This window comes from Chenopodium album, chromosome 15 (assembly GCF_948465745.1).
Source record: "Chenopodium album chromosome 15, dcCheAlbu1.1, whole genome shotgun sequence".
Lineage (NCBI taxonomy): Eukaryota > Viridiplantae > Streptophyta > Magnoliopsida > Caryophyllales > Amaranthaceae > Chenopodium > Chenopodium album.
In genome coordinates, this window is record NC_137848.1 from 960,720 (window position 1) to 977,397 (window position 16,678).

At 35.7% G+C, this 16,678-nt stretch overlaps 1 protein-coding gene and 1 long non-coding RNA gene across 2 annotated transcripts; both read left to right on the forward strand.

The window, feature by feature from the left end:
• Positions 1 to 3,136: 3,136 nt before the first annotated feature.
• LOC145582643 (uncharacterized) lies at positions 3,137 to 8,582 on the forward strand. The gene is made up of 4 exons (XM_081639623.1): positions 3,137 to 3,384; positions 5,983 to 6,750; positions 7,306 to 7,346; positions 7,424 to 8,582. The coding sequence occupies exons 2-4, from the start codon at positions 6,432 to 6,434 to the stop codon at positions 8,300 to 8,302; spliced, it is 1,239 nt and encodes a 412-aa protein (XP_081495749.1). The 5' UTR covers positions 3,137 to 3,384; positions 5,983 to 6,431; the 3' UTR covers positions 8,303 to 8,582.
• A 2,422-nt stretch (positions 8,583 to 11,004) lies between these two features.
• Positions 11,005 to 12,153, forward strand: LOC145581490 (uncharacterized). Its single transcript, XR_014099635.1, has 2 exons — positions 11,005 to 11,720; positions 11,979 to 12,153. It is a non-coding gene; the product is annotated as an uncharacterized LOC145581490 (long non-coding RNA).
• Positions 12,154 to 16,678: the final 4,525 nt, after the last annotated feature.

Below are 16,678 nucleotides of genomic sequence, written 5' to 3' on the forward strand. Positions count from 1 at the left end.
CAACAAGACATTTGCTCCCGTGGCAAAAATGGTGACTGTTAGAACATTTCTTACGGTTGCAGCAGTGAAGAATTGGGAAGTTCATCAAATGGACGTTCATAATGCCTTTTTACACGGTGACTTGGAGGAAGAGGTGTACATGCGAATTCCACCTAGTTTTGACAAAAATAATTCCGGAAAAGTATTCAGAATGAAGAAGTCGTTGTATGGCTTGAAGCAAGCTCCTCGGTGTTGGTTTGCAAAACTGACGACAGCTTTGAAGAAATATGGCTTTAAACAGTCATATTATGATTATTCCCTTTTTACTCTGACAAGGGGGGAAATGCAACTTAACGTGCTTATTTATGTTGACGATTTGATTGTTGCAGGGAATGATAAATCTGCTTTGTTATCATTCAAAACATATTTAGGGAATTGCTTCAAGATGAAAGACTTAGGTGTTTTGAAATATTTTTTGGGGATAGAGATAGCCCGTAGCAAGCAGGGTATTTTCATGTGCCAGAGAAAATATGCCTTAGACATTATTACAGAGACAGGGTTGCTTGACGCAAAACCAGCAGATTTTCCCATGGAGCAGAACCACAGGTTAGCTCTGGCAAATGGGGATTTTTTTGGTGATGTAGAGAAGTATAGACGTCTTATAGGACGTTTAATCTATTTAGCTGTCATTAGGCCAGACTTGGCCTACTATGTGCATATTTTGTCTCAGTTTATGCAGAGTCCGAGGGTAGAGCACTGGGATGCTGCCTTGCGAGTTGTGAGATATCTGAAGAAGAGTCTGGGTCAGGGGATCCTGCTGAGGTCTGATAGTGCTCTACAGTTGGAAGGATGGTGTGATTCGGATTGGGCGAGTTGTCCATTGTCTCGGTGTTCGTTGACTGGTTGGTTCGTGTTTCTTGGTCTCTCTCCCGTGTCATGGAAGACCAAGAAACAACCTACGGTTGCTATGAGCTCTGCCGAAGCAGAGTACAGATCTATGTCTGCTTGTTCTCGTGAATTGAAGTGGTTGAGGCGACTTTTAAGAGATTTAGGTGTACGACATGATAGTGGCATGCACCTATATTGTGACAGTCATTCGGCATTGTATATTGCGAAAAATCCGGTGTTTCATGAGCGAACGAAACATATTGAAGCTGACTGCCATTTTGTCAGAGATGCAATTAAAGAAGGTCTTATAAAGCCGTCGTATGTGCCTACGACGCTTCAGTTGGCTGACATTTTCACGAAGGCTTTAGGAAAAGTCAAGTTTGATTTTTTACTCCGCAAGTTGGGCATATATGATCCGTATGCTCCAACTTGAGGGGGGGTATTGGGGATATTCTAGTATATCTAGGATATTATTGTTATGATATTATTGTGCATATTTTAGGAAACATATCTTGTGAAAAAGATATGATAGAATATTTAGGGTATTATTATCCTAGTATTATATATACATGTATTGAAGCCATTGTGATTAATGAAATACACAGAAAGTATTATTGATGATTTGTGCTTGGTTTAACAGACTCAATTCTATAATAACTAAAATTAGTTTAAAAACCGTGCATGGAAAATAATAAAATTATTTTTTAAAAAAATTTAGTTGAAGACTATCATAATAAAATTATTTTTTTTTTCCTTAGAGTGAGGGATAGCTCAAGTGGTTAAAACTTCCCTCTTGATTTCAAGAGATCTTGGGATTTATTCTCACCCCAGCCTTGTAGCTCTTTAAACACCAAACAAAAAACTTTAATGAAATAAATCCACACATAAGTATGTCTTGTATGTTTGAATTTATATTACTAACATACAGTGGATAAAATTTTATTTTTTAAATTGATACAATCAATTTGCTTTTCATAAAGTTTTTATATGTGGCTGGCCACACCTATGGCTGGAGTTACTCAGCCGATACAATCAGGGGTTACTTGGTTAAGAGTTACTTGGTTAGTTAGGGGTTACTCAGTTGGTCAGAGGTTACTCGGTCAGTTAGGGGTTACTTGGTCAGTCAAGGATTAGTCGGTCAGGGATTACTCGGTCGAGGTTATATTCAATCGGTCAAGACTTACTCATTTAGCTTTTTGGTGTGTGTCAACCAGCTACACGGTATGGCCAACCACACAAAAAAATGCGTTGTTTTCTTTTCCGCTAAATAGAAATTTTGGCCAGGAAAATTTTCATGGAAAATGAGTTTCTTTATTTTCTCCATTTTCCTTTAGTTTTTTTTTTTTTTTTTTTTTTTTTTGTGTGTGTTTTTTATTTACTTTTGGTTAAAGGATCATAGGTGGGAAGTTACTTTTTACAGAACAAATATCATTTTCCTTTTATAAAAAATATGACACATTTTTTTTGAAATATGACACATTTTCCTCCACTTCTCTATTTTCCCACCTCTATCCTTCCTCTTGTACTTCCATTTTTCTTTTTCTCTATTAGACTATTATTAGTTTATACTACCTCCGTTTCTTTTTAGCTGACACGTATTTCTTTTTAGGAAGTTTTTTTTAGTTGACATGTTTTCTTTTGGGGTAAATTTTTTACCTTGCATTTACAAACTACCCTACTTGCTTTTTCATTCTCTCTTACTCTCTCTCCTCTCCTTAATATATGTGCCTAAATCAAACACGTCAACTAAATAGAAACGGAGGAAGTATAAAATAGAGTCTTATTAAATTTGTTTAGTGTGTATTTTATTAATATGTAATTTTCATCCTTATTTCATTACGAAATTAAAGATGCTTAGTTATAAAAAGACAGAAGTAAAACGATAAAGTATATCCAAATCTTATTCCGTAATCCTTTTTCATCCCATTTAAAATAAGTAATTATTCAAAGTAAGGTTTTGCAATAAGATAACTAAACATAGCCGAAATAATGTATGAATTAAAATAAGGCAAAAGCTAATGAGCGCCCCCGGACGTTAGATAAGAGAATTAAAAGTGGAAATATTAGAGTAAAATTAACATTAATTACACCGAAAGACGTGTGATTTTGTCATGCATTTTTAACTTAATACCATTTCAACCAATATAATTATTCCTTATCTAACGTCCGGGGCGCTCATTAGCAAGATTCTTAAAATAATGAAAATGAAAATGAAAATGAAAAAGACAAAGCAAAAGTCTAAAAAAGCTAATCACACGATAAAAGTATAAGACAATGGAGAGAGAGAAAAGAAAAGAAAAGAGAGCTACTTCTCCACTTCTCATCAAGTACTACAGTACAACACTACTATTTTTGTCTCTCTAAAAATCAATTTGGTACTTTTTCCCTCTTTCCGACAAATTAGGGTTTATGTTCTGCGAAGAATGTGCTAAATCAATTTATTTGGATTTTATTCTTCTTATTATTTCTTCAATTCCTTCCATCATTCTCTCTTTAGTCAACTGTGTTATTTCCCAGGTAAATCCTACTTTTTTTTTTCTCCATTTAAAGAAATTATTTACTGATGATTAACTCTTTTTTTTCCCCAATTTATTTCAGTTGATTTTTATTTTTTATTTTGATGATAAAATATGATGTTTCTTTTTTTAGCTTTAGTGGGTGTTGCTTTTTTTTTTTTTTGGAAAAAAAATATGCATGAGCTGTTGGAATCTTGTGAAAAAGTTGGAATGGTTGTGGTTTAGCTTTTGATTGGATTATTGAATATATTTTTGAAGTTTAAATGAGAAAGTGGAGTTGAAAGTATGATGAAATTTCTTGTTTGTTGGTTTTTTTTTGTTGTTGTTAGATTCTTTGTTATTGTACTGTTACTAGAACTAGAAGGAAAATTTGAGGATTAGTTGATTAGTTCATGCAGTATGTATTTTCTGGGTTTCATGAACACATGATTAATGCCATCGTTCCAGGTTTAAAATTGATGAAATTCTGACCAAATTCGGATTTTTAATTTTGTAGAGCTGCAGAGAATTTAAAATGAAGTATGTTAGAGTGAAAGTTTTTCGCGAAAAAATTCTTGATTCCTTCCTTTATGGACAGTTTAGAATAGAAATAATGGCATTGCTTGATGGTAGGAGTGAACTTTCATGTCAGAGATTGATTATTTGAGATTAGTTTGCTATTGTTGACTTTGTAGTACTTTCGATTTTCTACAAGCAAATTGTGGCAAAAACTATGTTGTTTAGACTTTTTGGCATCTGTGTGTGGAGCTGAGGGTTGGTCAGGGAAGATTCTAATTTGGGAGACTTCAATTTCTTTTTTATCCTAAGTAAAGTGTGTAGAGCACATTGATCCACTTAGGTTTTGGAAGATGTGGAATGAAGTTATTAGGACCATAGAAAAAGAGGGGAAAGTCATTGGCTTGTTTTTTGTATTAAACTAACAGTGATTAGGACTATTCCTTAAAGTACAATTCCGCTGCATTTAAGGGAGTTGGCATCGCAAAATGATGGTTGATGCCAAAACCTCAAATTTGAAGGTGAAGGTTGGGGCCGTCTGATGTGCTTCACATGTCTGTTTGCATGGCCTCTATTCTACCTTTACATTAAGTTTACAAGAATCAGTAAACAGCCAAACTGAAATTTGATTTGACACATACTAAAATATTATTTAGCTTGTTCTAGCTATCACACAATGTACAATTTAATATTCATTTTTAAGAAAATCAAATGAAGCTAAACCTATATTAAGCTGACCATGCCTTGGACAATTTGGAATGAATTATTTGATTTTGGATATATGTATGTAAATACGTAATGCATCCAAAATTCTGTTACAGTTGTACAGTATGGTAGAGATAGTACCAATACTAAACATGATTTAAATTGTAAATATGATGAATTTATGAAAACAATCAAGTGAGCAGAAATGTAAAACAAATAAAAGAAGAAAGAGGAGAAAAGTAGAAAACTAGGGCTCTAATTGGTTTACCTTAACATTTTAGGATCAGAGGCCTGAGTCAGTTTTGGTTGCAATATTCCATGTGATGCTTTAAATGGTAATAGATAACAGGCATTTCAGGAAATGTTTGGGGTGGTAATGAAGATTATAACCTATGAGGGAGTTCTAGGGTCGATTTGTTTAGACATGGGCATACAGATTACAGGAATTGAATTTGGCAAGCAATTAGTTAAGGCTAGAATTACTTTGGAAGCACACAAAGTGTAGAGCACCTTGTGCTACATGGTGCTGCTACTACATTCCCAGTAGTGGCACAAAAATGTGTGGAAAAGTGGTGCTAGTCATTAAGCAACAGACACTGCTGCATGTGCCTATTAGATTGTTTTGCTTGCATGTTAGTCCCTGTGCAGCTCTCTTAGACTGCTTTGCTTCATTTCTTAGACTGCTTTGCTTCATTTTTTAGCTTGCAAGTACCTGTTTGGTAGCCATGAACCTGGTTTTGGGTACCACTAGATGTGCATGAACATACCTGTATCTTTTCTGCCCGTCATAGCCTTCCCCTTAACATGCTAGTGGAACTTTACTAACAAGAATTGCTATTCAACCATCAGAGTTGCCTTAATTGGGCTGTGGGTTAGATGTGGTTGGTGCTTGGCATGTTGCGCATTGTCCATGACCACAACCTTGACTTATGGTGAATAGCCGAAATGTATCGTTTGCCTGCCATTGGCACATCTTCGGGATGTTGCTAGGACATAAAGGGTTTCACAGGCTAGTAGCTACTTGTAGGCAAAGGCTAGCCAAGGTTAAACTTAGCTATCTTCATTTCTTGTTATGAACTCCATTGTATGATCCACAGGGCTTAATTTACAGTTACAATTATCTGTGTATATTTTGAATCGCTGGAACCATTACAGAACAAAGGACTAATTTTTTAATGCTCTGGGAAGTTTTTTCTGACCTTGGACCACTATACATAATTGGCCTGTTGTGGATCTCAGGTATTCACGGTGATGTAATTGGAGCTGTTCCACTTTTTTGTCCGAGCCTCACAGCCACTCTCACTAGTTGATTTCAAATTGATTATCTTTATTCAGCATATGAATAACTTCTTTGGCTGTTGATTGTGGCTGAGCTCTCTTTGTTTTGTGTACTACCCAGGACTGATATCAAGGCATCAAGTTGGTACCATGCTATAACATTTTGAAGAAGATGCTAAAGATGGAACTATGTCTTTAATATTCCTAGGTGTAGATATCCATGCATATATATTTATTTTTCTATCATAAAGTGGTACCAACAAACTAGCATCTCTCTTTATCCAATTTTGTGTAAAATTCTCGATATATATGTTCTCTTTGGAGAATACCTTAGAAATGTTTAAATATAGAACAGTGATAAAATGGTTGTCTTGTGTACATTGATCTTCTTGTATGTTGTGACCGTGTAAAGAGTGTAGTTATTTCAAGGCTAGTATTTGGTAGCTTGTTACAGTTTTAAGGCAAGGGGGATTATTCTTGTGGGTCTCACAAAACATAGCTAAGACGGGGTCTCTTTGTTGTGTGGCCGCTAGGCCACATGGGTCAAATGCTGCAAGCCGGGAGTGGCCTATGGGGCCTCATGAACCATATTGGCGAACTAATACAAGCTTCTCACCACCACCATCTAGATGGGACTATGGCTTCCAGCCTGAAGGAATACAGTATGGCTCTAGTGACAGCATTCAGTTGTTTGGATCTACATCGTCAAACAGTAAAGAAAGCAGGAGCTGGATAAGAGGTGGTTATCATCCAACTCACCAATATTCTGCATCTGAGGGTGGTGCCCTGTATTTTAGCAGTCCGTCTGATGCTTCATTAATCCAGCCATGGACACCCCCACCAGTGCGAGGAGTGAGTATTGATGAATTTGAAACTTCTGCCAGGAGAGGTGTGTATTGCTTTCCTCTAGGGAACTATAGTTGCTTTCCCACCCTTATTTTTTTTCCTTTAGCAATGGATATTTTATTTCCTGTGTGATTTTCATTTTTTCTGCCAATAAGGGTCATATCTAAAAGAACCTTTAAGTATCTTTGCAACTGTTTTAGTGATTTTAGGTGAAATCAAGGAGCTAACTAGTAAGGTAAACAATTTACATGCTTGCAGTCTATGAAGTGGTTATTTTGATGTTACTAAGAGTAATGTTTTGTGTCAATTTTGTTGGTGTGCATCGTGAGGATGTGAAATCCCATATTCTTATACTTATTAACAGCCAAACTGCCGATAGAGTTGGATGCCCGAATAGGCTACACATTAGTTTTCTTCTCAAGTGCTAATGGCATGTGGAGTGTAATGTTATGCTTTGCTTACGTTTTCTTTTCCTTCCTGGAGAACTGTATCATCTTGTAGCTTTTGCATGGATTTGATTTTCTCTGAGTTTCTTTAAATTGTTCACCTGCATTTATTTTTAATTATGCTCCTTTGATGATTATAATTGATGCTGCAGATACAATATCTGGGCCGTTAAGCTTCACCCCTACACTGGAGGTACTATATAATTTGGTGTTTGCTTCATATCTTAAATATTCTATGGTTTTATTAGTTAACCTATTCTCTCTTTGAAGGGTTCTTCCGTGGTTCGAGATGGTGGGGGATTCACTTCACCTCGTTCAGATGGTAGTGAGTTCGAGCACATAGGAAAGCATAGCCTTTCAACCCCGCGGAACTTCCCCAGTCATCGTTCTTTCATTTCCAAACCTGTACATCCTCTATCCTTCCCAGTTCATTCATTTACAAGAGAAGTGTCTGCGAGCCCTGCTGCTGGACTTCCTGCATACGATGCTACCACTCCCCAGAGCGATTCTCATCGGTTGAGCAGTGGCAGCAGCAGTATTGATTTGACTGATATTTCCGAGCGACTTGAATCTGAGTTTCTTGCTCGAACCTCTAATGCAAATGAGGGCTTTAAATGTGGATTGTGTGATAGATTACTTTCTCAGAGATCACCTTGGAGCTCTAGACGGATTGTTAAAAGTGAAGATATGCCTGTTGCCGGGGTTCTTTCTTGCCGGCATGTTTTCCACGCAGAATGCTTGGATCAGACAACTCCAAAGTCCCATAAAAATGACCCTCCTTGTCCTATTTGTTCCAAACTCGAAAGAGAATATTCCCCCGAGCAGCATACTTTGCCAAGGCTGCGCAATAATTTCCCAAGACTAAGAACTTTCAGTGAAGAGGGATCATCAAGAACTTGGGGCTGCGTTCAAGCTAGTGATTGTGTTGAGGGAGCCCTGCATACTCCTCGGAAAAGCAGTATGTTTGTCCTGAGCCGACAGAAAATAAAAAACAGTTTCTCTCACAAGGGTAACACTGGCAAAGATTTTCCTAGCAAGCTGAAGAAAACAAGCTCTCACCCGCTGCATCTTTTTGGTGGAAGATTTTCTGATTATGGTGCAGGTGGGTGCTCAAAGACTGCAGCTGGTCCTAGCATTAAGAAAGGATGAAGCATCCTATCAAGTTAAAAATGTCCTAATTATCCCGTAGCAATTGTTTTTTTATAGCCTGGTGGCTGCTATGATCATTTTGAATGGTAGGAGAAAGGAAGTGCGGGTCATTTCCGATGATGGTTTTGTTATAACATTATAAATCATAGGTGTAAATCTGTAGTTTCTTTGAATTTTTCATCTTTTGGTTTTACATTTGCTAATACATTATTTGCTGATGGTTGTCAAACATCCATATTGCAGTTAGATTCTTATGTGATGGTCTCAAGTTTCTTGTTTATATATTGAAGATGTGTAAAAATTCTGGTATGATTTGAGTGTTTCCATTATTACTGGCTTGAAAATTCCAATGTATTGTTTTGTTATATCTCATCCAATCGATTTTTTCCTCTTGCCCTTTCCTCTCCCATTTCCGTGTATTGTACGAGTCCTAAACTACTTTACAATTAATACTAGATAAACACTTTGATATTGGAGTCTTGACAATCCAGGTTACCACCATTACATATCATAGTCGCATGTCCTACAACAATGGATAAGGTTACGAAATATACCTACCATTACGGAGTACATCTAAACCAAAACTACAACTTACAAGTGGTCAAGAACATCAAACCGGACATGAAAACTTATACAGAGTAACAACACATTGATATTGATACTGATATTGACAAATGACATTATACAGAGTAATTTTTTAACGAAAACATACCGTGCCCCACAAATCATGTGCAATGTCATGAGTTGCAAAGGCATCCCTAGACACTAATTGAGCGAAGCAACAAGGCCAAGTTGGTGTACTGGTAGTGGCCGCGACTTCGGCCTTAGGTTTTTTATATACTAGTCTTTTTCTAGTGTTTGGGTCCAACTAAATAGATTTCTTGACAAGGTTTGCACCCTTATCTCACGACCCAATTTTAAGTAGCTTACTTAGCCCCTTTCATTTTCCCACACCATGTGCCATTAAACTCAACTAGATAAACTTGTACAAGTAACAACCTCAAGATTTCAACTAGAAATTTTATTATACAAGAAATTAAAATAAATAAATAAATAGAATGGAATTTGATAGTGACACATCTATTTGTAAAATCTATACAAGTATTAATTTAAGGTTTGCTTACTAGTCTAAAAAGCATCCACAATGGTTGTGCATAAGGACCTGTTAGCAACTTCTAAATAATTGCTAGCTACATGCTAGCCATTGTGGAGCTACAACCTCTTGTAGCTAAGCCAAACTACATAGCTATAGAGCTATGTAGTTTAACTCACCAATGCTGTTATATTATTTGTTTAATATATTTTACGTATTTGTTTGTTTGTTTATTATTTTATTTTTTTATGGTTTATTTATTACAAAAGAATGTAGCTTATCATTGTAGCGGTTGTAGCTTAAATCATATAGCTTGGAGATTTATGATGTGGCAATCCAAAGCTACATGTACATGTAGCTAGCCATTGAATACTTAATCAACTTATTCTTATTAGAAGTGAAAAGAGTGTAAATATTTGTTGGTACCAAAGGCTTTTAGGTATATGTGCCTTGGTACTTTACAGACATCTTTATAGGTGTGTTATGGTTTCAAACCATGTTATATGACCCTGGGAGTCATCCCACGTATTCAGTTCATTTTTTGAAAAAATGTCAAAAACTGAGCCGAAATCGTGTATTATAGCCTTCAATTTTGGACAATATTTCACTTTTTTAGACCCGGAAACAAAAATTGTCGAGATGCTTCCTATGGACCCTAATACACCCCGCAAGTCCATTTGGTGGGTAAAACCATCAATATGCGTTCAAACTGTCAATTTATCTGTTTACAACTTGCACCGATTTCATAAACTCGAGGCTACCACGGACATGTATGGCAACATATAATGATCATATATGGTTCCAAACGACATTATATGACCTTGGGATGTATCTCCTGGTATCTCGAGATTTTTCGACACCGGGTCCCGAAACTTCCAAAATTGGCCAAAAAACGTGTATTATAACCTTTAATTTTGCCAATTTTTTACTTTTTTTGACCCGGAAACAAAAATTTCCGAGAAGCTACCTATAGACCCTAATACCCTTCGGGGGTCCAATTGGGTGGGTGGAACCATCTAATTTGCCTTTAAGCATCTAATTTACCAGTTTCCGCACACGCCTCTTATATTGGCTATAGGCTTCCACGGGGCCATTATATAGCCAACTTATGGTCGTATATGGGTCCAAACAATATCATATGACCTCAGGATGCATCTCATACAATTTCGTGAATTTCTGACACCGGGTCCCGACACCTACTAAATTGCTCCGATTTCATGTATTAGCCTTCAAATTTGGCTTCCGTACATCATTTTTTCACCCGACAAGATTATGCATCCAAGTACTTCCATGGGTTTCAAAATGGCCTTGGAAGTCATGGATAATGCCCAGAACCATCTCATTCATCCTTAATCACCATGACTTAAGGCAACGACGGCATACCCTCAAACGACAAAACTAGTTGTTTGTATGCCTTAGCTTGTCCTTGGGTGCACATGTCTTGTGCACATGCCACATGACCCCTTGCACCATCCCACATCCCAACACTTTGGCTTTGTGACTTGTCTTAATCCACTACTTAGCATTTTTTTAGCACATAAGAAGCAATGCTAACCTCGTTTTCCAAAATATAGGTGTTTTTAGGGAATAGGGAGGGGGGAGGGACGAATCACAGGATTAGTTAACTTAATGGTTCTTTATAATGATTGTTAAGAAAAACAAAATTTGATGAAAGATGTCGCACAAACCTATCCCCTTACCCCTCGGCATTACCTGCTGAGTCTTTTGTAATAGGAGCCTTGGGTTGGGCTGATTGACCGTACCATATAAAAAAAGAACGGTTTTTTCACCACATACCCCCTGAGTTTTTTGTTTATTCACTAGTAGAAAAATACAATTGAGAAGCCCTAAATGGGAAGCGGTTATTGAGTTCCGCTTCCAAAAACCCACTTAAAAAAAAAACTGAAACATCCAAATATTGTAATTGGAAGCGGTTTGAACATTAAACCGCTTCCCATTTGCTAAAAAACCTTAAAAATTAAAACCCCATTTCATTTCTCACACTCTCTCTCCTCTCTTCCCTCTTTCTCACGCCGCTCTCTCTCCTCTCTCTCTTCTCATTTCTCAATTTTCCCCCTCCATTATTCTCATGCCTCACTTCTCTCTCCTCTCCCCTCACGTCCTCTTTCCTTTCTCATCTCATTTCCTTTCTCATCTCCTTTCCTCTATCCTCTTATCACCGACAACATCCACGACCCCGAGCACCACCGAGCAGTCCACACCCACAACAACCATTGACGCCGAGCACCACCGAGCAGCCCACACCTAGCACCCCGAGCAGCCCACACCGAGTAGCCCACACCGATTTTCAGATCTAAGTTTATGGTAAGAATTTCGATCTAGTTTTTTTTTTTTTTTTCCTTCAAATTTCATCTTCTATATGAATTTCTGGGTTGTTAGATTATGTTTTGCTTTTAATCGGTTAGATTTATGGTTTTTTTTTTTTGTGAAGTTTTTGAGTTCTAAATTGGTTAGGTTTCATTTACAGTTCTAAATTTCTGGGTTCGTTCGTGTTTTTAGATCTTTCGTTTTTTGATTTTTGATTTTTTTTTTTTTTTTTTGGTTTGTCCATATTTGCTTCAGATTGCGGTGGTGAATTGGTGATAGCAGGGTGGTGGTGGCAGAATAGCACGGCAGTGGTGGCTGGTGGCTTCAGTAGATTTTTTTTTTAATTAAAATGTAATTTTTTTTTTTTGGAAACAATATTAAAATGTAATATTACATCAAATTATCAATGGAAACATATATTTTTATACAATTGTTTAGTTATTGTGTATTAATTTATGAGAAAAAAGCAAAAAAAATAAAAATAAATTAAAGGCATAATGGGAAGCAGTTTGGCGCCAAAACCGCTTCCCTTTCACTACAAATGGGAAGCGGTTCAAACCGCTTCCCATTTAAAAGGTAAATGGGAAGCTCCCCAAGCGCATGCGGTTCAAAACTGCTTCTTTTTAGGGGGTTTGAACCGCTTCCCATTTGCCTTATTCTACTAGTGATTCACCATATACCCATGAAAATTTTCAAATTCATCATATACCCCTAAGTTGTTACAGTAATTCACTATATACCCCTAATAAAAATAAGATGAGTGGAATTTGGTTAAATATACCTCGAAACCACCTTAGACCTCTCCCTCTCATCCCAAAACCACTCCTCTTTTTTTTTTCAGCCCCCGAAACCACTCTAAATCTCTATAACCATATCCATATGATTGATTTTGAGGATGAGAAAAGGAAATTTAGGGTGGTTTTGGGGGTAGGAAAAGGGATGTGGGTGGTTTCGGGGTTGGGGAATGTATTCAGGGTGGTTTTGGTTAATAATTAACTCCAATGATTGACAAAATTAACAATAGTTAGTCATCAAGGGTATATGGTGTATTTTTGTGTAAATTCGGGGGTATATGATGAATTTAAAAAAGTTCAGGTGTATATGGAGAATAAATAAAAAATTCAAGGGCAAATGGTGAAAAATTTGAAAAAAAGAATGGAACAAATTGGAGGGGAGATCAAAGAAAATGAAGAAAATTAAAGTAACATATCCTTTGTCTATCTAATTATTACTTTGTAACACAAATACATAAAATTAAAAAACAAATGTACTACGTAATTATTTACGGGTTCAAACATTAAAACTGGTATGATAATCATCCTTCAAGAAAAGCTAATTGTCGAAAAAGAAACCAAACTATTTACTACCTTTTGTTAACTTTTAATTGCAACAAAGGGATATCTTTTGTGAGATATAAATGTTACTTTGTTACAACTGAAAATTAACGGATGTGGTGTATGAGTTTAGATTTTAAAAAAAATAAAAATAAAGCTATGTATTATAAAAAAATTTATATAACTTGCATATTTAATTAGAACTAAACATTGTGATGAATCCAATAATATCTAACATTATAAACACATCATTAATTTTGAGATTTCATTTGCTTCAAATAAGAGCAAAATTTTATTTAGGATCGGACAAAAAAAACGAAGGGAGTAAATATCAAGAACTAACATTAAGCACAAAGTTAATACTTCATCCGCTTCTTTTTAGTTGACACGTTTTTTTAGTCACGTTTGCCAATGCACAAATTCAACCATTCATATATTTAATTGCCGATAAGCAAAAATTATAACAAGTTGATATTTTGAAAATATATATCGTGACGAGTCTAACAAGATCATGACTATATTTTTTATTATGTATAAAGCACAAAACACGGTCAATGGGGAGTGTGTGAATAGTGCTAAAGTCAAAACGTGTCAACTAAAAAAACGGAGGTAGTATTATGTATCGCATACTAGTCTAATGCATAAAGTGTTGACGAGAAATATGATGTTATTAATTTGTACTTACATATACAGATATACTCTGTAACAATTAAAATGTTAAATAAGATTTTACAATCACATGGCCCAATCTATGTCCTTGAGATATCTCTAACTCTATATGATGAATAATTGTAAGATTTTGTAAAACTCCTCAAATTGGAGTCGTTTTCATTAATCATTATATATAGGGTTACAATATTGAGTCCTAACTGCGTTAGGAAACCTTAAAGGATAATTTTACAAAATATATTACTTATATCTTACAATAACATAATATCTTATCATGTATTCTATCACACCCCCGCATGGCCGCAGTCATAGCGGGAGGAGGTCGAACTGAAACTAGATCTGATATCTAAAAATAGTTGTCGAAGTAGCTCTTTTATGAAAAGAGTTAATTAAAAGACTATGTTTGTGAAAAGAGTTTTCCATTGTGTATATTGGAAAAATTATAGAGAAAAAGTGAAATGGAAGCACAAGATCGAGGAAGGATAGAGGTGGAAAGATAGAGAAGTTGAGGAAAATGTGGTATATCTTTTTTATAAAAGGAAAATGATTTTTGCTCTATTAAAGTAACTTTGCACCTATGGAAATATTGTTTTCAATTTCTTAACAAAATAAACAAAGGAAAATGAAAAAATTAAGAAAAACTATTTTTTTTATTATTTATTATTATTATTATTATTATTTTTATAGAAAAGTTGTTCCTCCAAAATAAAAGGCCCATTTTCCTTAAAAAATAAAATAAATAATAAAATAAAAGGTCCATTTTTTTAGAGGGAAATTTATCCATAATCACAAGTCTATACACTTAGTTGTCCAAAAAAAAAAAAAAAAACAAAAAAAAAGTCCATAAACTTATATTTTTGCAGCAACTTTTGGTGCAGCGGGCCACAATATGTGGCAGGGATTACCCGAGTTATTTTGTTAGGGGTTACCCGAGTTATTCAGTAAGTGGTTACCCGAGTTACTCAGTCAAGGGTTACTTGAGGAGTTCAGACATGGGTTACTCGAAGGGTTTACTCGGTCAAAGGTTACTTGAGGGGTTACTTGGTCAGGGGTTACTCAGTTACTCGGTCTAAGGTTACACGGTCATGCGTGATTCAAGTTACTCGGTCAGAGGTTAGGTCAAGAGTTACTCGGCCAGGGGTTACTTAAGGGTTCAGCCAAGGGTTACTTGAGGGGTTAAATTACTCAGTCAAAGATTACTTGAGGGGTTACTCAAGGGGTTCGATCATGGATTACTTGAGGAGTTATTCGGTTAGGAGTTACTTGAGGAATTACTCTGTTAGGAGTAACGCAAGTAACCCTTGACCGAGTAACTTGAGTAATCTCAGGAACTCATGTAACCCCTGACCGAATAACTCGAGTAATCCTTGATCGAGAAACTCGAGTAATCCTTGTCGCACAATACACCAGGCCGCATACAAAAAATCGCAAAATTTTTGCCACTAAGTAGCAAAATCCATGGAGTAAGATTTGATCATTCAATATATGGATTTGATGACATCACATATTTTCCCAACACCAAATTACGGAGCTTCTTCCCCAATTTTCAGCATGCCGGCTTTGCAAAGTCCCTCACGCTGGGTGGCTCCAGCACATTGGTTAGTAGTCCGGGCTCGTGATCGTCACTTCCTTTGCTGGTCCTTTTAGTTATTTTGTTTGGCTTGTTTGTTTTAGTTGCTAGTGCTCTTTGTCAAAAAGAAAATATATATATATATATATATATATATATATGGATTTGATGACATCACATATTTTCCCAACACCAAATTATCTTTAATTTGTAAATTTCCTAAAAGATACAAGTAATATCATAATATTAATTATTAAGCTACCCATCAACAATCTTATCATTAGTTGTCTAAGGAGAAGTCTCGTTCAATAGCAATCCGTATTTCCACACACTAATCAATGATGTTAACTTCACGACTCACAATCATGTCTTTTTCATTATTTTTGCCCTCAGCGTTGAACTACGAGCAAAAATCCATTATATCTGGAGATTTGAAAATCTAAGTAATGGATTTTCTAACGTCAATGATATTTACAAATAGGCAAATTTTCCATTATAAAACAACTAGTAGTGACCTTTTTATGTCTAGTCTTTAAGTCACTAATTTTTACAATAATTGTGGTTGTATGTAATTTGTATTTGTATGTGTATTTGAAGTCTTTTGCAATTGTTGTGAGGTCCTACTACTTTATTAGGAACTAACTCCACTCATGTGTAGAGTTTCCTTATATTTCCCTTTTCATTACTTAGGTTTTAAAAAATATAAAGAGAAATCTTTATTGGTAGCTTTTTGCCTTTTTGTTTTCACTACCTTTTTTTCGTATTTGTATGTAATTCATAATAATAAAGCCCTTAAACAAAAATTAAGCTCACTTATGGCATTAATGATCTCTATTTGGACTAATTTTATTAAATTTTTAACCATAATTAACTTAACAATGTAAAATGCTTAAATGGCCTTGTTGATGTCTCCAACAACAACATACGATATCATCATGCCAGACCACCGGGAACCACCATATATATAGGTGGCAGGGCAATGATCAAGCACTTCCTCCCCTCTTCTTCTTTTTTTTCATCTACAGCCTTTCTTGGCAATTCTAAATTGCTAGAGGGATTCGTACGTACGTATATTTGGCACAGTGCACCCAAGGCTTTTTTTTTTTTTCTTTGGATGATTTTTTTTTTGGCTATTAATATTTATTTGAATGCTTTGATCATCAAATGAGCAAAAAAATAACTTTAGTATACCTTGCACCCGAGTGTACATGAGAATTTTCAAAATTACAAGGCTTTCTCACCCTTTCATTTCCCTATTTTCCGCCACCCACTTCAATTCCTTTTAAAACCCGCCTTATTACCTCATTGATTACTTTACAACGACTTTGTACAATATCCTCCACAACGCTACATATTCAAAATAATTAGAACTTTTATGGACA

What these genes read in the sequence shown, in the direction of transcription:
- LOC145582643 (XM_081639623.1), top strand. Translation starts at nt 6,432, where the DNA reads ATGGGGCCTCATGAACCATATTGGCGAACTAATACAAGCTTCTCACCA. An exon ending in TGAAACTTCTGCCAGGAGAG is followed by an intron (nt 6,751 to 7,305) that starts GTGTGTATTGCT and finishes TTGATGCTGCAG; the next exon opens with ATACAATATCTGGGCCGTTA. An exon ending in GCTTCACCCCTACACTGGAG is followed by an intron (nt 7,347 to 7,423) that starts GTACTATATAAT and finishes CTCTCTTTGAAG; the next exon opens with GGTTCTTCCGTGGTTCGAGA.